General features: G+C 42.5%; 1 protein-coding gene and 1 pseudogene across 2 annotated transcripts; one reads left to right on the plus strand and one right to left on the minus strand.

The window, feature by feature from the left end:
- The first annotated feature begins 217 nt into the window (after window positions 1-217).
- On the plus strand, window positions 218-2,353 carry LOC139421825 (PR domain zinc finger protein 8-like; annotated as a pseudogene).
- Window positions 2,354-2,466: 113 nt separating this feature from the next.
- Window positions 2,467-13,534, minus strand: LOC139422746 (ras-GEF domain-containing family member 1B-B-like). Of its 2 annotated transcripts, none has more exons than XM_071174067.1 (11): window positions 13,278-13,534; window positions 9,998-10,195; window positions 8,340-8,462; window positions 8,021-8,158; window positions 5,085-5,300; window positions 4,819-4,893; window positions 4,409-4,501; window positions 4,149-4,251; window positions 3,709-3,980; window positions 3,376-3,572; window positions 2,467-3,252 (listed from the first exon to the last, which is right to left on the minus strand). In XM_071174067.1, the coding sequence occupies exons 2-11, from the start codon at window positions 10,187-10,189 to the stop codon at window positions 3,222-3,224; spliced, it is 1,440 nt and encodes a 479-aa protein (XP_071030168.1). In that variant the 5' UTR covers window positions 10,190-10,195; window positions 13,278-13,534; the 3' UTR covers window positions 2,467-3,221. The 2 variants fall into 2 exon arrangements, with proteins under 2 accessions (XP_071030168.1, XP_071030167.1); XM_071174066.1 differs by having other exon boundaries at window positions 13,420-13,517.
- Window positions 13,535-23,567: the final 10,033 nt, after the last annotated feature.

Genomic DNA, 23,567 nt, shown 5'->3' on the forward strand with positions numbered 1-23,567 from the left:
AGTCCCATTGCAGGTGTTGGTGGGCATCTACAAGAAACCGCGCGCTGTATAATACACGCAAGGACAGTGCAAATAGGTGAAGAGCAAACCTTATCGCCGATTTTTTTGTATTGTTTTGGATTTAGAGTGGTTTACGCACGGTTTCTTTGGCGTTTGCCAAAGTCATTTTAAAATGATGTATTCTCAATTGTTAGCCTAATAATATAAATGATATGTTTATCAGGAGACCCTGGAGGCAGATATTCTGTTTTGGAACGCAGAGGCGAGAGCTCAGCAACGATGGATAACTGACATTTTTACGCGCGTCCGCATCTCCTACGACGTTCCCGAGAACGCCGTTTTTGGACTGTATGAGCTGAAACACACATCCGTTTATGACAGCATCGCCTTCACTGCTCTCAAGTCTATGGACCGAAGAACGGCACCATACATTTTGAGGGTGAGAACACGTACCAAATTCGTGCGACTGAAAATAATGTGTTCCAAACCAATGGTTGGCAAGTTTCTCATGCCCGCATCATTGTTTGAAATGCATCGAACCTTTCAGGTAGTAAAGTTGTGTATTTTACTTGTTTTTGTATGACAGAGACCCGTTTCTATTTGGCTACACAGGCAGACGCCTCAGCGCATTGATGGTCCAATGTGGCTGCGGCTGGTCCAGTCAGCCTGGAGCGCTGAAGAACAGAACCTGGAGCACTATGTGAAGAACGGACACCAATTCTTTAGGGCCCTCAGGACGATCCAGAAGGAAGAGGAGCGGTTGGTGTGGTACGGGAAAGACCTGGCGAAGCTTCTTCTCCTAAACCCACTGCAGATACAAAGCAAAGGTGTGTCTACATACTCTATGAATGTGTTATTACATAGTAATAAAATATGATCTTTTACATTATAGATACACATTATTCATATCAATTTATGATTTTAATACTGACTGCAATTATACATAAATAAGGACATCAAACTATATTTATTCATTACATTTGTACAATTTAAACAGTATTGGCAAAGGTTTATGTCAAGCAATATTGTCAGAATAAAGTGATATTAATCCATATCCATCTCTATAACCAGGTACTGGTCCGTACACATGTGCCAACTGTAACCAATGCTTTGAGACTGAGTTCTGCACACAGAGACAACCAAACAGCCACAGCACCAAACCTGGTCAAGGCAACACTGACCATGTGAAACCTGACTCCCTTCCTGCTCCTGCCTTCAAACAGAGCCGTCCAGAAACAAGTCCACTGGATAGCAAACCTGCAACAGACTTCCATAACTTAGCCCGGGATATGGATAATATTAAGACAGGGTCTTCCAGCACCAGGGACTCTGAGACTAGAGGTTCCCTCATAGGGAAACGCACAGAGGTAGAGGAGGACAGGTGCAGTGAGCCAGCATCTGGTGATAACGCAGGATCCACTGGACACAGGACACTGTACTTTGACCATGAAAAGACAACCCAGCCCAGTCTCCCGTCACCTGTCCAGTAACATCAACAAGAACAACATCACCAAAGACAGAGCAACCCAACTACACTTACACGGTTCTGGGCCTGAAGACCTCAGATCTTCATCCAGCCTAAGGAACCAGAGCATCCAGCCCGGTAGTGACTGTCACCTCTGCCTTCAGCCAGGTCTCTGTCTGAGAACAGGAGGAGTAACTTCTCCCAGCCCCCACGCTCTGTTTTCTTTCCCCAGACTACCCCCCTGCTTGGGAGGGCTTAAACTTCAATCACTCCCTTTACTACTGATCTCCACCGACCGGTGCTGGCCCAGGGTGTTTCGAAACAGAGGCGCCCTCTATACAGCCCAGCAGCTCTCTGGACCAGGACCACAGGCTGATCCCACCCCCAGATTACCCTATCCCCGGTGCTCCTGTCCCCCTCCGTCTCACGGCTCTCGCCCCTCTGCCTGACGGCTCAGAACTGGTGTGCCAAATGCAACGTCTCCTTCCGCCTGACCTCAGACCTGGTGCAACAATGAGGTCCCACCACAAGAGGGCGGTGGACGCCACAGAGTCAGGGTCTGGGGTGAAACAACAGCAGCAAGGGCGAGAGAGGAGAGGCTCAAGTCATGCATCTACGAGGTCTTCAGACAACGCCATCACCTTGCGGGACACTTGACCTCTCACACATGAGTTCAGTTCAATTAGTTATTATCATTGGTAAGATCTTGATATTTGAATGTGTCATCATATTGATGAAGATACTAATTGGAGAACTAAATCAAACGATGTTAATTATAATAATGTAAATTATCAAGACGATGACATTTTTATAGTTACATTTTCTCAGAATTCTGTAAAATGTGTCATTTTTTGAATGCCATATATTTTTCCATTCTTTTACATCAAATGCTTGTGTTCCACACAAATTGCAATATTTGAGGTGTTATGACTTGATTGTAAGGTCAGTTGCGAACACTAGATGGTGCCAGAGAGCTATTTACAGGGACAGAAAAAAAACTCCCTTCAATTTTTCAATTTTATTTTGAAAGAAAAATATACCTATTATTTCATAAGAACTTCATATAGAGTACCCTGATAAGTAACACATGGGGGGGGGGGGGCAAACAAAATATACACGATACAAAACCAAACCGTAAAAAAAAAGATGAGAATACATAAAAATAAAATATTTATAAAAAGTCATTTCTGTAAGGTAAACAAACACATGATACAAAAACATTTTAAAACAGAGTTAACTATTCACAGGCTATTGGGTCATATTCCTTTCACCAAAGATGAGCATTTTTTTATGTTCAGCACAAATATTTAAGTAATTTATGACATACCAATCACACAATTTACTAAGAACAAAAACAGAAAAGAAAAATAGATGACATTTTAAGAACACTGAGCAAGCCAACCAGCAACAAGCTCATGCCACTTCAGAAAAGCTTAGAAAATCACCAGTAACCATTTCGACCCATTGGTATAAAAAATAACTGTCATACTGTGTGGGTAGACATGTTACAAATGAATCATCTGTAAAAGAACTGTAATACTGTGTGGGTAGACAAGTTACAAATGAATCATCTGTTAATGTACAGTGCGAGAGGCAGGATTTTCAGTTCTCCAGCCATAGGAGGCATCATTAATCTGAGTGCTTGAAACAGTTATTCTCCCCATCCTTTGTGAAAATCTTAATCTTCCAGACCCTGTCAACCGTGAGCCTCTCGTAGCGAAAGAGGATCGTCCAGTGTCACACTCATGACCGTCACTCAACGATGCTCTCTATGCAGTAGGGATGTCCTGAAACACAGGACACATCACACAATGGTATTATTTAAATAAAAACTGTGCCGTGTATGAGTGCAAAACCTTGATTGAAGTTGACATTAAGTTAGTAAAGTGAACTAAAGTAAAGTCACACACCTGAGAGACCTCCGACTGTCCTTTTCCAGGTGGTTCTCTGGACCTTCGGTCTCATAGGAGGCCAAGTGCAGCTCATCCTCGGTAAAGACAGGTGTAGTGACCAGGTATTGGAGGATCTTCCTGTCTCTCTCAAAGGGACACATCACCTGACGCCACACCAGGAACTCACTGACCTGCTTCGCCAGGTCCCACAGTTTCTATAGAGAAACAGGAAATGAACAATATTGACAACAACACCCTTTTGCCCACTACTAAAAGCATAGTAGAAGATGAGTATTGTCATTATCAATAACCCCAACAATAATGCATCCCGTACATTACAGTAAGACTCACCTCAAAGTTCACATGACCGTTGGGTAGCCGGCTGGCACATCCCTCATTGAGGAAGTAAATGTCCTTGATGAGAAGGCTGAAGAATGGAATGACTATTTTCTCCTGGTTGCTGTGTGCTGTAATAGACCTCTGGGTGGCTCCTCGCAGGGCAGTACGGTAGTTGCTGAAGTTACTGGAAGGGTCCATTTGGTGCTCCAGTATGTCAAATTTGTCTGTGTTGACTTTGCTCCAGGTCTTCTTCAGTCGGGACACAGGACTCATGTTCATTCCGCCTATGTGGAGAAGAGACCAGGGTTTGGGGATCAATTCCATTTCAATTCAGGGTTTGGGGATCAATTCCATTTCAATTCAGGGAATTCAGGAAGTAAACTGAAATGCCAATTCTTAGCATACTATTGCAGAATATAGAAATGATTCTAGAGCCCTGTATTGTAACTTACTGATGATGGCCATGAGTGAGTTGAAGTTGCCGATGTTATAGCATTCTCTAGCCACATCTATGAAGAACTCCAAGGCCCGGGCTCTATACTTCTTCTTTACAGGCTGGAAGGAAGAAAAACACAAAACCATGGGAACAGAGTCACAAAGAATGGATGACAGAAAGAGAATGGTTGTGGGGAGAGAGACAGAGACAGAGAGCTAAAGAGCGAGAGCAAGAGAGAGAGACAGAAAGTAAGTAAGAAAGACAGAGAGCACTCACCATGCAAATTTCAGTAGCCACCAGGTAGCTGAGTCTGTTAAACCAAGCTACATAGGCCTCCAGGTTAGTAGTCTTGCGTTTTCGGAAGAAACTCTGAGGGGGAAAGAAAGTTCATGGTTACTTTTCAACTTATTATCTAGCTGAATTACAACATTAAACTGCTGTTGGAGCAATCCAATGAATTCTGTTAATTTTCTTGTAAAATGAATGTGGTCTAGAGTTGTTTCTCTCAGTCAGTTCTTGGCTACTTGTTGTGATGTACTCTGTTGATGATTGTTAACAGGCTAACACAATGATAGTCAGCCACAACACATTCGGTAACCTCCCCCTAATGACTGACATATGGTCTCTTATGCAACCAGTGGAAGGTAGTGGACTATGTTATGTACACGGTAGTGGACCAGGCCTACCTTATGGTTAACCAGGGGATCTTTCACACCAAAGGCTTGGATGAACTCCTCTGGTCCAATAAAACTCAGTCTGTCCTGGAATTGGAAAAATCACAAGGTATAAACTCAATATTCTTACATTCACGTTACTTGATGGATCAAGTTTATGTATAAGAGAAACTTTAAGTTAACAATAACTTCTAATTCAAACAGAAATGCCATTCAGTTTCAACTTCTCTGAACACCACATGTCTAGAAGGTACATATACAATATAATCTCTCCTCACCAGTTCAATGTGTGTGAGCTGCTGGGCTAGTATAAAGGCATCATCACAGATACTGAGGACATCATTCCGATGTCCGTTCTGCTGCTTGGCCTTCAGAGCGGTAGGTCTCTCTGCTGCGGAGGCGTTGAGCGTGGCGATCGCCTCCTCATACTGACCCAGAGCCGCCAATCTCTGGATCAACCGCTGAGTCATCTGCTGCATGGCCCGCCATGAGTACTGATAAACATCATAGAGAGATATGAGTACTGATATAAACCATCATAGAGATATGAGTACTGATAAACATCATCAAGAGAGAAATCAAATCAAATGTTATTAGTCACATGCGCAGAATACAACTGTTTTAGACCTTACAGTGAAATGCTTACTTACAAGCCCCTAACCGACAGTGCAGTTTAAAAAAAAATATGGATAAGAATAAGAGATAAAAGTAACAAGCAATTAAAGAGCAGCAGTAAAAAAATATATATATATATATACCGGGGTTGCCGGTACAGAGTCAATGTGTGGGGGCACCGGTTAGTTGAGGTAGTATGTACATGTAGGTAGAGTTCATCTACCTACACTCAGTGGCCAGTTTATTAGTTACACCCCCCAGATCATGAAAATGGTTTGCTCCTACAGACAGTGAGTCACATGGCCCGTGGCTTGCTATATAAAGCAGGCAGACAGGCATCAAGGTATTCAGTTACTGTTCGATTGCTTCCTGGGCTTTTCACACACAAGTGTCTACGGTTTACAGAGAATGGTGAAACAAACAAAAAACATCCAGTCAGCGGCAGTCCTGTGGGCGAAAACAGCTCGTTGATGAGAAGTCTAAAGAGAATAGCAAGAATCCTGCAAGCTAACAGGCCTGCCACAAACAGGCAATAATGGTGCAGTACAACAGTGGTGTGCAGAATAGAATCTTGAAACACACAACTCGTCGGTCCTTATCACAGATGGGATATTGCAGCAGACGACCACACCGGGTTCCACTCCTATCAGCTAAAAACAAGATGCGGCTCCAGTTGGCACGCGATCAACAACACTGGACAATTGAGGAGTGGAAAAACATAGCCTGGTCCAATGAATCCTGGTTCCTGATGCGTCATGCAGAGTCAGGATTTGGCGTAAGCAGCATGAGTCCATGGCCCCATCCTGCCTGGTATCAACGGTACAGGCTAGTGGCGGTGGTGTAATGGTGTGGGGAATGTTTTCCAGGCACACGTTACGGCCCTTGATACCAATTGAGCAACGTTTGAACGCCACACCTTATAGAATTCATGTCCCAAAGAATTCAGGCTGTTTTGGAGGCAAAGGGGGGGTCTGACCCAGTACTAGATGGGTGTACATAATAAACTGCCAATTGAGACTGTACTGTACGCATACTGATATAACAACGTAAAGAGGAGCTCAAGTTATGTACTGAACACAACGGAAAGAGGATATGAAATGTAAAATATAATAATATATTTATACATATTCTAGTTCAGCACAAACAGGAAGGAAAATCAATATCTATATATATCATATACTTAGATGTAAGATCTTAATGTTAGATGAATGAGACCAAAGCGCAGCGTGGAAAGTGTTCATGATTTTTAATACTGAACTCCGACAAAACAACAAAATACAAAACCGAACGTAAAGTTCTGCAGGGCTAGACGGCGATGCATAAACAAGATCCCACAAACTAAGGTGGGAAAAAAGGCTGCCTAAGTATGATCCCCAATCAGAGACAACGATAGACAGCTGCCTCTGATTGGGACCCATACTGGCCAACAAAGAAATAGAAAAACTAGAATGTCCACCCAAATCACACCCCGACCTAACCAAATAGAGAAATAAAAAGGCTCTCTAAGGCCAGGGCGTGACATTTAAAACTTGTAGTGTATTTGAGGTTTTAAAAGGCTTCTGAAGTTTGTAATTTCCACTTTGAAATTTCAGACTTGATTTTCCCTTGTGAAACATGTATCAAACCCTTACAAAAATGTTCATTAATTATCCACGTAATAATTAACATTTCCTGTTGTTGCAGGATTCTTTTCCTGCTATAGCAAACAGATACAATGTATCAATGTATACTTGTGTAGTCACAAGAGAGAGAAATCAATATCCAGGAACATTTTTATTTGTGCTGATACAATGACGAGGGCACCGAGTTCATTATCTGGCTCTGGAATGTGTGAACTTGTTATGTGTGTGTATTTTCACCTCCTATGCTACAAATGTAGGATCTTAATTTGAACCACTCTTTTGTTGCTGACAATTTTCCTGCACAGCAGAACATTTTACTTGTTGTGTATTCAAGGTTTAAAAAGTCTTCTAAAGTTTGTAATTTCCACTTAATATCAGACTTGATTTAACCTAACGAAAAATGTATAAAACTCTACAAAAAAATGTCCCTTAAAAAATCCACATAATAATTCACATTTCCTGTTGCTGCAGGATCATTTTCCTCAAAATATATTTTGATTTGTTTAACACTTTTTTGGTTACTACATGATTCCATATGTGTTATTTTATAGTTTTGATATCTTCACTACTATTCTACAATGTAGAACATTTTAAAAATTAAGAAAAACCCTGAAATGAGTAGGTGTCTAAATAAGGTGTCTGATGTCAAACTCAACTGTAACTGGTCAAATTAGATGTCTGATGTCAAACTCAACTGTAACTGGTCAAATTAGATGTCTGATGTCAAACTCAACTGTAACTGGTCAAATTAGATGTCTGATGTCAAACTCAACTGTAACTGGTCAAATTAGATGTCTGATGTCAAACTCAACTGTAACTGGTCAAATTAGATGTCTGATGTCAAACTCAACTGTAACTGGTCAAATTAGATGTCTGATGTCAAACTCAACTGTAACTGGTCAAATTAGATGTCTGATGTCATGTCTATTGTCATCTCTAATGAGTCAGTCAGTTAAAGGTTATGTCAGGGGGCTGACCTCATCTCCTCTGGCCAGATGATGGCTCATCTCTTTCAGGCAGTGCATCATCCTCTCATCTCTGAAGTCATAAGGAAACGTCTCTGTCCACTCAGTCAGCAGCTGCACGATCTTTGGAGCAACGTCCCGTATTCTGATCTGAGGACAACAAGGAGAAAGACATGCCAGTGTGAAACAGACTGTAAAGAGGTGGTGTCCACTCCTGGTTGTTAAGAACAACTGTGTGCGTGTGTCTGCGCTGTGTGTTTGTGTGTGCGTTCCTGCAGGTTTGTGTCTGCGTGTTTGTCTGTGTATGCATGCGTGTGTGTCTGTTAGCTACCTTATCAAGCAGCAGGTCTCCAGATCGATGCTGCTCCACACACAGGTGACAAAGCCGAGACATGAGCTCGTAGGGGTGGAGGAAGAGACGGGAACTCAGCAGGAAGGTGAAGACGTAGGACCTCTGATGGAGAACAAGACAAAATATAATCAACAACAACTCATGTTGTCATCAACCCAGTATCAACCCAGCATAAAGCCAGTATCACCCCAGAATAAACCCAGTATCACCCCAGAATAAACCCAGTATCAACACAGCATAAACCCAGTATCACCCCAGCATAAAGCCAGTATCACCCCAGAATAAACCCAGTAGCAACCCAGCATAAAGCCAGTATCACCCCAGAATAAACCCAGTATCAACCCAGAATAAAGCCAGTATCACCCCAGAATAAACCCAGTATCAACCCAGAATAAACCCAGTATCACCCCAGAATAAACCCAGTATCAACACAGCATAAACCCAGTATCACCCCAGAATAAACCCAGTATCAACCCAGAATAAAGCCAGTATCAACACAGCATAAACCCAGTATCAACCCAGTATCAACCCAGAATAAACCCAGTATCAACTCAGCATAAACCCGGTATCAACACAGCATAAACCCGGTATCAACTCAGCATAAACAGTATCAACCCAGCATAAAGCCAGTATCAACTCAGCATAAACCCAGTATCAACTCAGTATCAACTCAGCATAAACCCAGTATCAACTCAGCATAAACCCAGTATCAACCCAGCATAAACCCAGTATCAACCCAGCATAAACCCAGTATCAACCCAGCATAAACCCAGTATCAACCCAGCATAAACCCAGTATCAACCCAGCATAAAGCCAGCATAAAGCCAGCATAAAGCCAGTATCAACTCAGCATAAAGCCAGTATCAACTCAGCATAAAGCCAGTATCAACTCAGCATAAACCCAGTATCAACCCAGCATAAACCCAGTATCAACCCAGCATAAAGCCAGCATAAAGCCAGCATAAAGCCAGTATCAACTCAGCATAAACCCAGTATCAACACAGCATAAACCCAGTATCAACCCAGCATAAACACAGTATCAACACAGCATAAACCCAGTATCAACTCAGCATAAACACAGTATCAACACAGCATAAACCCAGTATCAACCCAGCATAAACCAGGCATAAACACAGTATCAATCCAGCATAAACACAGTATCAACTCAGCATAAACACAGTATCAACACAGCATAAACACAGTATCAACACAGCATAAACACAGTATCAACACAGCATAAACACAGTATCAACCCAGCATAAAGCCAGCACATACTGGCACATTTCCTGCTATTCAGTTGTGAAATCAGCTGATGATATACTGTATACTGTACCCATTCGTTCTTGAAGGATAGAACTTATGAATGCTTTATGGACTTCATTAGTACACACAACACAGAATATAGCTGTATTCTATTTGTCCATAATAAAAGTCCATAATTTATGTTTTTGTTGTTGTCATTAGAGTCCCCCTGAGAGATCGTATTGGACCAGAGATAACAGCATCATGTTCTTGAAGAATGGAACTTCTAATGCATTGAGCCTGTTTTTACCCTATCATAACCCCAAATATGTTTGTATGATTCCATTGTTCATGTTTTATGTTGTTGTTGTTCTTGGAGCAGAGATAGCACTCACGTCAGGGTAGTAGTCCACTGTGGGAACTAAATGTTGTATTAGGGCCTCCAGGGAGCCAGAAACAAGACTGTTGTCATGGTAGCACATGTCCCCGTAGCTCACTTCCATGGGCTGGTGGTATTTGTGGAGATGAATGTTGTTGTTATAAGTGCTGGTACTGAACTTGCCAGCATACGGTGTCGTGGGAGGCATGTTGACCTGTTGAAGACATGTGAAAATATAAAAACAATGTTCAATCTCTGTTGTTCTTCTCTTAAACTCCTAACTGATCACTTTATTTTTCATGGTTTCAATTCAGTGTTATTTCCCTAAGAAAGATATTGTGTGTGTCTGTGTGTGTGCATGCTTGCGTGTGTAAGAGAGAGAAAAGCCGAACTGTAACAACTTATGTAATAAGTACTAGCAGTGTGTGTGAAGTTACTATTACTGTATGTCGACACCATGCTGGTATAAACCTGACTGTGTCACTGTCTCATATCCCTTCTACTGCTGAGTCTTTAGTCTACACCATGCTGGTATAAGCCTGACTGGGTCACTGTCTCATATCCCTTCTACTGCTGAGTCTTTAGTCTACACCATGCTGGTATAAGCCTGTTTATGCCACCGTCTCATTCATCCGACAACCTGGCACATTCTAACCCTGATCTCATTCTCCCTGCTGGCTTCCTTAACACTGTTAAGAGATTAAAGGTGCTTTCTTCTTTACTCTGTTTAAACAGGGCTAAAGGACCCAACGCGAACAGAGCCACGGAGCGTTGTATACAGTCCATTCCAATATTTGAGCCACACAAAAGTGCGTAGAACGACGTAGAAAACGACACTCCGTCGCTGCGTTTGCGTAGTTTGCAACGTGGCCTTTAAGGTGACCTGCTACAACAGGAGCTGACGATCTGAAACACAAGAGCTATTCAACCAATCACCACCCAGCATTACTACTACAGGGACCCCCCACACAGTAAAGATTAGATCTACGCTGTAACTGGAAAACAGTCAATGATATGGTAATGTTGGGTATTATCAACAATACTGCATCATACTGTAAATGATGATGCATTGTGGGAAAAATGTTGTGGACGGGGAAATAATTGCTGTATTTTGAATGGTACTGTAATTCCAAATCAAATCAAATCAAATTTTATTTGTCACATACACATGGTTAGCAGATGTTAATGCGAGTGTAGCGAAATGCTTGTGCTTCTAGTTCCGACAATGCAGTAATAACCAACAAGTAATCTAACTAACAATTCCAAAACTACTGTCTTGTACACAGTGTGAGGGGATAAAGAATATGTACATAAGGATATATGAATGAGTGATGGTACAGAGCAGCATAGGCAGATACAGTAGATTGTATCGAGTACAGTATATACATATGAGATGAGTATGTAAACAAAGTGGCATAGTTAAAGTGGCTAGTGATACATGTATTACATAAGGATACAGTCGATGATATAGAGTACAGTATATACGTATGCCTATGAGATGAATAATGTAGGGTAAGTAACATTATATAAGGTAGCATTGTTTAAAGTGGCTAGTGATATATTTACATCATTTCCCATCAATTCCCATTATTAAAGTGGCTGGAGTTGAGTCAGTGTCACGCCACATAATACAGTGACCACTAGTGGGTGCATGTTATTGTTGTTTCTGGCTCATTGACATATTTTGAGGAGTGCCTTGTAAGAGGCTATATTTGTTGCACCAGTGAGTTAAAATGCTGTACCAATTTAACGCATATGTGGTTATAGTGCCCCATCAATTTGTATAGGGGACAGATTGGAATGGCAGCAATTCTTAAACAGTAATGTTTGAGCATTTTGTTTCATGTCCTTTTGGTCTGTTTTGCCCTGTAGTCGCTGCAGTTTGGAAGACGTTCTTAAGGCCTCTAGAAGTGCAAGTGATCTAAAACACCAAATATTAAATAATATACTGTTATGTGTAAAAACACTTTACCTAGGAGCCAACCTGCTTGCACCAATCCCTTGTATTGTCAGTAAATTACTGTGAAATACAAACCCCTCCCCTCAATGAATTTCATTCATCCAATCCAATTATGGTAGCATTTACTTATTTTTTAAAAACCATATAATACAGTCAATTTTACGGTATTGTTCTTGTGTCATTACGTAGCATTTGCTTTGATACCGTCTTTGTATTAAAGTAGGAGTACTGTAATATGAAATATAGAATTTTACTTGCCCCCGAGCTGCCTGTAAGCTACTATCAAATTCACAGTAACCCCTTTACAGTGTACTAGATAGACCTACTACATTTGAATGAAAGTGACATTCTCTGACTGACTCAACAGGCTTACACTAAACTAGCCTGGCTGGGGTTGAATGGGTTTAAAGGTTTATGTGGAAACAGATAAGAACTCAATCTATCTGATAAAGGAGCCAATAAAACAACAGTCAGAAAATAAGACTGATTTACAGTGCATTATACTGTATCTATCTTGGATATAACGTCCAATAAGATGGATACTGTTTATAAAATGGAGGGAATAAAATATCTCATTCCCACACGTCCCACCTTGTTTTGCCTGTTCCCTAGTCTAGAAAAAGATAAGAACTAAAATCTGATAGAGAAGCAAATGTAGAGTAATAAAATAAGATAGATATACTATATCCCTCTTGGACATAGTATCTAATAAGATGGATATTGTTTTTTAAGAAATCTCATGTCTCACCCTGTTGTTTCTCAGCCCAGTATCCAGCTAACTGTAGCAAGCTAACTAACCAATGTACTGTACTGTAGCACAGACAGGATAATCACAACCCACCCAACCCACTCCCCTGGTCTTGTTTATTACTCTTGACTCGCGCGGTCGTATTATGTGGAAAGCAGTCTTCCATAGAACTTGAGCTGAACCACACTCTGTCACCACACTCTGTCACAACACTAGTGAGTAACGTAGGCTAATGCATGCCAGGCAAGTAATTACACAGGCAGGCATTATGCTGCAGACTAAAGCAAAACAATAACACAATTGAAGTACAAAACAACTGAAATTAGCTGTAATTATATCATACATAAGTGACTGGGATTTGTAAGTGATTTGGCAAAAAATAATTGTTTGTAAAAGTCAAGATCTGCCATCATAAGCCGTTTTTGCCTTCATTCAAAGTGCAACCCTCAACCCCATTGAAAGCACTGTCATTAGAAATCTATTGGGAATGCATAGCATAGCCTAACACTTTTGTCTGGAAAGTTCCCGGCATGTTTCCTTGTTACAAATAATAAGACTTTCATAATGGACATATTGTGATCAACTTACCCCGACTAGAAAAAACTAACAGACTATGTGTATCAAATACAGCTATTCCAAGTCTTTGCAAAATAATATCATATGTAAGAAATTCATCTTCAAATCACATATTTCCTCGGAAATATGTGCACAAAAAGCATACGAATACTACCGATCAGTGTTTTCAGAGCGTGAAATTCCTATTCGTATGGTCCATCCATTGTGTCCATGCAGTCCTTCGAATCACAAGTAATTTGAAGCTGTGACCACGACCAGCCGTATTCAAATGACTTACAGAAAGCGGTGAAACAGCCTATAATAGGCTTAGAGGCGGATCGTTCTGCATGGCAGTAAGCCAATCACAGTGAAGAATCGGAAAAAGCGAAACGTTAGCGCACTCTCATTGGTCAGTTTGCCAGCCATCGATTCTCTTTGAACGACATAGGACCATAATGTTACATCTAATGTTTTGTGAGAAGGAAAAAGTGAAAAGGACATTTGCTAGAGAGATAGAGGGAGTGTGTGAAGGCATATGGCATGGCCAGGTTTTTTGCGCTATCCAACAGCTTTGGTCCACCATATGGAGTGTGAAATACAGTACCAGTGAAAAGTTTGGACACACCTACTCATTCAAATGTTTTTCTTTATTTTACTCTTTTCTACAAAATATAATAATAGTAAATACATCAACACTATGAAATAACACATATGGAATCATGTAGTAACCAAAACAAATCAAAATATATTTGAGATTCTTCGAAGTAGATCAGTCAATACAGAACATTTCAAGAACTTTGAAAGTTTCTTCAAGTGCAGTCGCAAAAACCATCAAGCGCAATGATGAAACTGGCTCTCACGAGGACCACCACAGGAATGGAAGACCCAGAGTTACCTCTGCTGCAGAGGATGTTCATTAGAGTTACCAGCCTCAGAAATTGCAGCCCAAATAAACGCTTCACAGAGTGAGCATCTCAGCATCAACTGTTCAGAAGAGACTGCATGAATCAAGCCTTCATGGTCGAATTACTGCAAAGAAACTACTACTAAAGAACACCAATAATAAGAAGAGACTTGCTTGCGCCAAGAAACATGAGTAACATACATTAGAACAGTGGAAATATGCCATTTGGTGCTCATTATATGTGGGAACTCCTTCAAGACTGTTGGAAAAGCGTTCCAGGTGAAGATGTTTGAGAGAATGTCAAGAGCGTGCAAAGCTGTCATCAAGGCAAAGGGCGGCTACTTTTAAGAATCTAAAATATATTTTGATTTGTTGAACACTTTTTTGGTTGCTACATAATTCTATGTGTTATTTCATCGTTTTTATGTCTTCACTATTATTCTACAATGTAGAAAATAGTAAAAATAAAGAAAAACCCTTGAATTAGTAGGTGTCCAAACGTTTGACTGGTACTGTAGGTCTAAATTGTCTCAGACCTTGTGGTTTACATTAAATACTTTACAGTAAGAATAAAAAATACTAAATGTCATGTCCTGACCATAAAGAGTCCTTATTTTCTATGGTATAGTGGATCAGGGCGTGACTGGGGGGTAGTCTAGTTCTTTATATGTGGGGTTCTATGTTTGTTTTTCCATGTTGGTGATTGTGTATGATTCCCAATTAGAGGCAGCAGGTAGTCAGTCGTTGTCTCTAATTGGGGATCATATTTAAGTAGCTGTTTTTCCCACCTGTGTTTATGGGATATTGTTTTGAGTTAGTGCACGTAGCATCTCTGTAGTCACGGTTCGTTGTTAGTTTATTGTTTATTTGTTTTTGTCTTTGTAAGTTTCACGTTATCATTAAAATGATGTGGAACTCAACATCCGCTGGGCCTTGGTCCGTTTCTACAAACGATCGGGACACTAAAGCACTACAGTCATGCAATTATTACACATTTTGGCAAGAACCAAATGAACAATCACACATTTTCAACTTGTGTTTCATTACTGATTATTAGTTTTACTTTATAATCTATTAACTGAAAGTTAACTGAAAGTTTATAAATGTTACCAATGTATTGGTAATAAAAAAATTATACATCAATTGGACATAAATCAATTGAAATGCCAAATTCACCATAAATCATGACCATTGAAAGTTGATCAACGGAACTTGAGAAACAAACATCTTTCCTGATAGCTACAGATGTTTTAGTAGCAATGCCCCGCTTCCATCAACAGTGGGCGTGTCCTCTTAAAATTGGAGCCTATAGGGCGGAGGTCAGAGACCTGGCAGTGTGTTGCCAGGACAACAAACTATATCCTCAACATCAGCAAGACAAAGGAGCTGATCTTGTTTGACTTACTAATATTTCTCTATTTTCTCTCTCTCTGCATTGTTGGGAAGGGTAAGGAAGCATTTCACCGTTAGTCAAGACCTGTTGTTTACAAAGCATGTGACGAATACAATTTGATTTGAGTCATATTACATAAGGATGGTTTCATGATTTACAGAGAACAGAGTGTGGGCCCCAGGTTGTGGGTGGTATTCATTTACAGCCTCTCAATCATAGTCTTACATCATTGTTCATGCAGGAATAGCCAAAGCCTGCAATGCCTATAGGCTATGTTCTATTCTACTGCACCTACACTCACGCCAGCCACCTGAAAGCACTGCTAGCTGGAGATGGCTTCCGGCTTGGCTTCAGCTTGGTGAGGGCCCTTGTGGAGCCTTTCGATTAGATTCAACCCACAGTGCTAGGGCACGGGGGCCACAGCTTCCCTCAAAGAGAGGCAGTATATAACTCGACTGACACACACACACACACACACACACTGACATCATAAGCTAGTGGACTGACTGACTCCTGCCTTCCATAAACACTCAGATTGAGCTTCCACCCACACACTCCTCTCTCTCTCTCCTCCCTGTATCCCCTCTCTCTCCCCCTCTATCTCTCCTCTCTCTCCTTCTCCTCTCTCCCCTCTTTCTCCAATCTCTCTCCTCTCTCTCTCCTCTCACTCCTCTCTCTCTCCCATCTCTCCCCTATCACTCCCCTCTCTCCCTTATCTCCCCTCTCTCTTTATCCCCTCTCTCCTCTCTTTATCCCCTCACTCTCTCCTCTCACCCTTCTCTCTCTTCTCTCTCCTCCCTCTCTCCCCTCGCCCCTCTCTCTCCCATCACTCCCCTATCTCTCCCATCACTCCCTCTTTCCTCCCTTTATCCCATCTCTCCTCTCTTTATCCCCTCACTCTCTCCCCTCTCTCTCCCACCTCTCCCCTCTTCCCTCTTCCCTCTCTCCCTCTCCTCCCTTTATCCCCCCCTCTCTCTCTCTCTCTCTCTCTCTCTCTCTCTCTCTCGCCTCTCTTCTCTCCCATATCTCCCATATCTCTCCCCTCTCTCTTCCCTCTCTCTCTCTCTCTCCTCTCTTCTCTCCCATATCTCCCATATCTCTCCCCTCTCTTCCCTCTCTCTCTCCTCTCTCTCCCCCTCTCTGCCTCTCTCCCCCTCTCTCTCTTCTCGCTCTCCCCTTTCTCTCCTCCCACTCCTCTCTCTCCCCTCTTTCTCCCCTCTCTCCCATCTCTCCCCTCCCTCTTTCCTCTCTTTATCCCCTCTCTCCCCTCACCCTTCTCTCCTCCCTCTCTCCTCTCGCCCCTCTCTCTCCTCTCACTCCTCTCCCCCTCTCTCATCTCCCTTCCCTCTCTTTATCCCCTCTCCTCTCTTTATCCCCTCACTCTCTCCTCTCACTCTTCCCACTCTCTTTCCTATTTATCCCCTCTCTCCTCTCTTTATCCCCTCACTCCAATCTCTCCCCTCCCTCTTTCCTCTCTTTATCCCCTCTCTCCTCTCACCCTTCTCTCTTCTCCCGCTCTCTCCTCCCTCCTCTCGCCCCTCTCTTTATCCCCTCACCCTTCTCTCCTCCCTCTCTAATCTCGCCCCTCTCTCTCCTCTCACTCCTCTCCCCCATCTCTCATCTCCCTTCCCTCTCTTTATCCCATCTCCTCTCTTTATCCCATCTCCTCTCTTTATCCCCTCACTCTCTCCTCTCCCCTCTCTCTCCCATATCTCTCTTCCCTCTCTCTTTCCTCTTTATCCCCTCTCACCTCTCTCTCCTCTCTTTATCCCCCCCCCCCCTCTCTCTCTCTCTCTCTCTCTCTCTCTCTCCCTCTCTCTCTCTCTTTCCTCTCTTTATCCCCTCTCTCTCTCATCTCTCTCTCTTTCCTCTCTTTATCCCCCTCTCTCTCTCTCTCTCTCTCTTTCCTCTCTTTATCCCCTCTCTCTCATCTCTCTCTCTCTCTCTTTCCTCTCTTTATCCCCTCTCTCTCTCTCATCTCTCTCTCTCTCTCTTTCCTCTCTTTATCCCCTCTCTCTCTCTCTCATCTCTCTCTCTCCCTTTCCTCTCTTTATCCCCCTCTCTCTCTCTCTCTCTCGCTCTCTCTCTCTCTCTCTCTCCCTCTCTCTCTCTCTTTCCTCTCTTTATCCCCTCTCTCTCTCATCTCTCTCTCTTTCCTCTCTTTATCCCCCTCTCTCTCTCTCTCTCTCTCTCTCTCTTTCCTCTCTTTATCCCCTCTCTCTCTCTCTCTCTCTCTCTCTTTCCTCTCTTTATCCCCCCTCTCTCTCTCTCTCTCTCTCTCTCTCTCTCTTTCCTCTCTTTATCCCCTCTCTCTCTCTCTCTCTTTCCTCTCTTTATCCCCTCTCTCTCTCTCTTTCCTCTCTTTATCCCCCCTCTCTCTCTCTTTCCTCTCTTTATCCCCTCTCTCTCTCTCTTTCCTCTCTTTATCCCCTCTCTCTCTCTCTCTTTCCTCTCTTTATCCCCCCTCTCTCTCTCTCTCTCCTCTCTTTATCCCCTCTCTCTCTCGCTCTCTCTCTCTCTCCTCTCTTTATCCCCCCTCTCTCTCTCTCTTTCCTCTCTTTATCCCCTCTCTCTCTGTCTCTCTCTCTTTCCTCTCTTTATCCCCTCTCTCTCTCTCTCTCTCTCTCTCTCTCTCTCTCTCTCTTTCCTCTCTTTATCCACTCTCTCTCTCTCTCATCTTTCTCTCCCTCTCTCTCTCTCTCTTTCCTCTCTTTATACCCTCTCTCTCTCGCCCTCTTTCCTTTCTTTATCCCCTCTCTCTCTCCTCTCTTTATCCCCCCCCTCTCTCTCTCTCTCTCTCTCCTCTCTTTATCCCCTCTCTCGCTCTCTCTCTCTCTCTCTTTCCTCTCTTTATCCCCTCTCTCGCTCTCTCTCTCTCTCTTTCCTCTCTTTATCCCCTCTCTCTCTCTTTCCTCTCTTTATCCCCCCTCTCTCTCTCTCTCTCTTTCCTCTCTTTATCCCCCCCTCTCTCTCTTTCCTCTCTTTATCCTCTCTCTCTCTCTCTTTCCTCTCTTTATCCTCTCTCTCTCTCTCTTTCCTCTCTTTATCCCCTCTCTCTCTCTCTCTCTTTCCTCTCTTCATCCCCTCTCTCTCTCTCTCTTTCCTCTCTTCATCCCCTCTCTCTCATCTCTCTCTCCCCCCCCCCCTCTCTCTCTCTCTTCCCCCCCTCCTCTCTCTCTCTCTTCCCCCCCTCCTCTCTCTCTCTCTTCCCCCCCTATCTCTCCTCTCAGGTGAAACCCAGGCAGGACTCATCACTTCACAATGGACCTCTTCTATCACTGATGATGCTTGATGTTCAGTTACGTGATGAAGGGATGTTGTTTACTGTGTTCTGTTGGTTGAAAATAAATCTGGAGGAGTTGAATTGTTTGGTTTAGTGTAGAATCCAGGATGTTTTGTAGTTGATGTTTTAAATGTCTTATAAAGTTTTGTTTTACAGTAAGAAACACATCATTTATGGTATTGTACCTCTATTAGTCTGACTTCATAGTACCAACATAACACCAACTCTCATTGCATTGTTCATTATCACTTACAATATTGCGTTAATAACCATGTGCCCTAATAACAATAATAATGTACAGGGGGAAAAAACACATGATTCTCCAACATTAAGAGAATGGAAGAATAAAATGCTTTGTTATTTAAATATTGAAAAATATCTGTCTACAGGCAGAAACAACATAATACATTTTGAAGTCATATGAGGCAGAGTCTTACAAGTATTAGAAACAGCGTTGGATGTGGACGCGGTGGGAGCATGTAAGTCTGAGCAAGTGTGATGTCATTAATGTTTGTGGAAATGTATTTATGTATATGTGATGCAGTGGCGATCAGTGCCGTTTAAAATGAGGGCTGAGGATTTTTGTTTAATTAGCATGGTCTTATTTCTATTACAGCATAGTGGATGACTATCATTCATATTCCATTCACCCAGTTCAATGTAACAGCGATAGGTTTAGGCTACTGCATGAAACTAGAATTTTCTACAACCTAGCTTATGAATGAAAGTTTACAACATAGGTGTACACAGGTCGAGAGACACATTTGAGGTGACTGACAGTAACACATGGACAGACAGTGACACATTCAATACCGCCTTGCACACTCTTGTCTGCATCTAGCTGATCTAGGATGTAATAATTTGTCCAACAGTTGCAAACGAGAGTTTCTATTCAAGTATGTTTATCCTCGTTTTGTTCTGTTTGCTTCCGTTTAAGAAAAGTTTTTAAGCAGAATCGGCGGAATGAATACACCCCTGATCATGCGTAAACACACAGCCATGTTGTATTCCTTCTCGCATCCATGCACTCTTCTCACCTCTTCCCTTCACTTGTGGACTTCAATGCACAACACATCAGCTGTTTGTGACCAGGTGAGAAAACCACTAACCGCTACACACAGCCTACATCGTTGTCACCATATTAGCTAAAGTAACGTCATAGTCAGCATAGCTAATAGAACTAACGCATTAGTAAAACTTCTACAATCCTGCAGTAACATTACAGTGTATAGTCAGTAAGCAGTTACACCGGTGGGCCCCAGTGGCAATAAATGAGCAAATGCAAAAGTTTACATTGACTTGGAAGAGTTTCAGTGTTGTGTTGGAAAGTCATAGCCAGCTAGGTAACATAGCATCCCTCTGTTTGAGCAGGGTGTTTCAGTAGGCTAAACTAGCTAGCTGCATTTGCTAGCTAATTAAGTGAAACTGATAGTGAAAAAAATGATAATCACTCTCTCATATATATATATATATATATATATACATATATTTCTCTCTTGCTTCTCCTTCATTTTGGAAGAAATTAATTAGCTATTGTCTTTCTCTCTCTTTGAGCCATCTACTCACCACATTTTATACACTGCAGTGCTAGCTAGCTGTAGCTTATGCTTTCAGTACTATATTAATTCTCTGATCCATTGATTGGGTGGACAACATGTCAGTTCATGCTGCAAGCTCTGATAGGTTGGAGGATGTCCTCCGGAAGTTGTCATAATTACTGTGTAAGTCTATGGAAGGAGGTGAGAACCATGAGCCTCCTAAGTTTTGTATTGAAGTCAATGTACCCAGAGGAGGATTGAAGCTAGCTGTCCTCTGGCTACACCATGGTGCTACCCCACAGAGTGCTGTTGTGGCTACTGTAGAACTTTGCAAAATAGTGTGTTTATTCAATTATTTGGTGACGTGATTATATTTAGTTAAGTTTAATCTAAAAAGGATAACTTTTTTAAATGTTTTACATTTTTTTTAAATGAAATTCACTGAGGATGGTCCTCCATTGATGTGATGTTGTGTATTGTTTTTGTTGATGTATGTTTTTGTTTGTTGTAAAAAAAAAAAAAATGTAGAAAACACGAGGTCACCAAACATCAGCGTAGCATGGCTTTGTTATTGTCTAAGTGGGATTACAGACGGACCACTTTGTGAGATCAGAGGATAGACTGGTTGGGGTAGAGGGGGGAGACTGGTGGATATGAGGGAGGGGTGCCTATCTGACTCAGAAATCTTTCAGTAAGTCCTATAGTTCCCCAGTGGCCTGTGAGTCAGCAGCCGATCTCTCCCATTTTACCCGACTAGGTCCAACATGGAGCTTTCTCTGTTAGACAAGTTAGACTTAACGACCCTGCAAAGTATTCTGTCTCCAGCCACTGTCTGACGGAAGGCCTAATGGGTGTCAACTGACACATTCACTCTGCATGCAACACTGGTATGAATGACACTCTCACACACACACACACACACACACACACACACACACACACACACACACGCGCACACACGCACACAGACAAGAAAAGGATCCAAACATTTCAAAGGTCCCTGTATGCGTGGCACTCAAGGGTACAGAAAGAATCTCCTTGTCCAAACAGCTAGGCTGCCCACGACAGCTGAAACAGAGCAGTACCTAGACAATTGCTTTGCCCTAGTTTTTTGTCAGGCCCGCATACTGGAGGCCACACCCTGCAAGCCTGTATACCTGGCCGAGACTGCCAAATATCACCGCCACCAGCTTGCACCTACACCCGAGGCATCCCAGCGTGCCACGAGGGGCTGGTATTTAAGCAGCTTCTTGGCAAAGGCCTGCTCCATGGAGCTGTCAATTGAACAGCCCACTTCCAAAAGGAGCACCTCCCCCCGGCCTTCCCCCACAACAACAATATCTGCCGTATTTGGCACACGGGAAAACAAATCAACATCAAACCAGCTTCCCTTTAGACAATAATGATATATATAGATATATATACACACACACACAGTACTATGGATGATTACAGAGCTCTTTCTGTGTCAGAGTGACGAGGGACCGAGTTACTAGCCAGAAGTTATACACTCTTTTGGCAGAATCTGGTTGTTTTATACGCCCCCACACACTATGCCCACCTCCTCCACCCTCTGGTTCCCCCTCCTGTCTGTTTTCAATGAGGACTTCTGGTAAATGGAAAGTGCCAGTGGAGGAGAGCCCCTGTTTCCCGGAGATCATGCACTGTTACTTCCATGTCACATGCAGACATATTCGTTGGAGAATATTGTGATAGAAACTCAAGAAGATAGCTGTGTTTAATTGGCTTAGAACTGAGAAGCCATGTGTATATTTGGAGATGGCCCAATAGGAATGGTCTATTGGGTCTACATTCACGTCTGTGAAGGCGATTTACTGTAAGCTATACAAGGATTTATTGCAGTTTACTGTAAACTATGCTTGTAGCTGCTGCAGTCTACAGATGTGGCTCTCCTAGTTTTAGTGATCTTGGCATCCATTGGCCAGCTACTCAAGACTATAGTTTTAGTTGAAAATACCTAGTACTTTATGTCCATCCACAACAAACTATCATTGCGTTCTTTTATTAAACCAGGACCAGTCTGTAAGCGTTGTACAATGGGGTTTAGTTGAACTATATTTACTCCAGTGGCAAGGAGTGTTTTACACCATGCTACTGTTTCACAACATGTGCTGCTTTGTTTTCTCTCTCTGCCTGGTAGAAAGTAATTGGGCTGAAAGTGTTTTCAGCCACGGCCAGGGCCATGTGCCTTGCTGCAGGTGCATGGGGCATATGAATGTGACACAAACAGGAAGCAGTGTGTTCCCTGCAGGCCTGCTGTGTGGGACACCCTGAACTCACGACCGTCACTATATAGAGAGCTAATCCTCAATCTGAGAAAACCAGTGTTATATTGAGTTGTCAGTATAATCTCTTCCAGACACTTGAGATGATAAAGTTCAGTGAGTCAGTGCTCCAAGTTAACCATTCTGTTTACTGAAGTCTGTGTGCACAAGGGGCAGGGTTTGTGTGTGTCTCAAGTGTCTGGTAACTTGACCTGATTTGGACATAAATGGGGTGGGAACGGGGAAGAGAAGGGGGATGAGGAGGGGGCGTTCAGGAAGATGAGGAAACTAGAAGAGAACACCCTAGACAGAACTGTTCCTACAGCCCCCCCTGCCTGCCCGCCTGCCCCCCCTCCCCCACAAGAGAGGTCTGAACTGGTCTGGTTCAACAATGAGTGCATCACATCTTGTCACAGCAAACAATGCGTCACATCTTGTCACAGCAAACATTGCCTGTGGGACAAGAATGTTTCTGGGACAGTTAGTTTTTGTTCTGGTCCCTTCTGGGTATTTGGTCTAATTTTAGTCTACTTACTAAACAGTTTAAGAGTTACTCACTGATTGTGATTTGGTTCTATAGTAATTGCTGAGACCAGGGCATTTTGTCTTTAAATGGTAAACAGCTGTGCCACAGATCTGTTTGTACTCTTGCCAACTCCACTGCCGTCATTGTCAAACCAAACATTGGCATGACAATGAGGGACAAGGAGTTGGCATGATGGCACAAACAGACTGGCACTGACAACTTGGATGGAAAATGACTGAGGATAATAGCGGACGATATTGCCACTCCTATTTGCCATATCTTCAATTTACACCTACTAGAAAGTGTGTGCCCTCAAGCCTGGAGGGAAGCAGAAGTCATTCCGGTACCTACGAATAGTAAAACCCCCTTTACTGGCTAAAATAGCTGACCAATC

Source organism: Oncorhynchus clarkii, chromosome 12, assembly GCF_045791955.1.
Source record: "Oncorhynchus clarkii lewisi isolate Uvic-CL-2024 chromosome 12, UVic_Ocla_1.0, whole genome shotgun sequence".
NCBI lineage: Eukaryota > Metazoa > Chordata > Actinopteri > Salmoniformes > Salmonidae > Oncorhynchus > Oncorhynchus clarkii.

Excerpts from the sequence above, each read along its gene's own strand:
- LOC139422746 (XM_071174067.1), bottom strand. The coding sequence starts at position 10,189 with ATGCCTCCCACGACACCGTATGCTGGCAAGTTCAGTACCAGCACTTAT. Across the intron at positions 8,159-8,339 it reads GAGACCTGCTGCTTGATAAG|ATCAGAATACGGGACGTTGC; the intron begins GTAGCTAACAGA and ends TGTTGTCCTCAG. Across the intron at positions 3,573-3,708 it reads ACGGTCATGTGAACTTTGAG|AAACTGTGGGACCTGGCGAA; the intron begins GTGAGTCTTACT and ends GTTTCTCTATAG.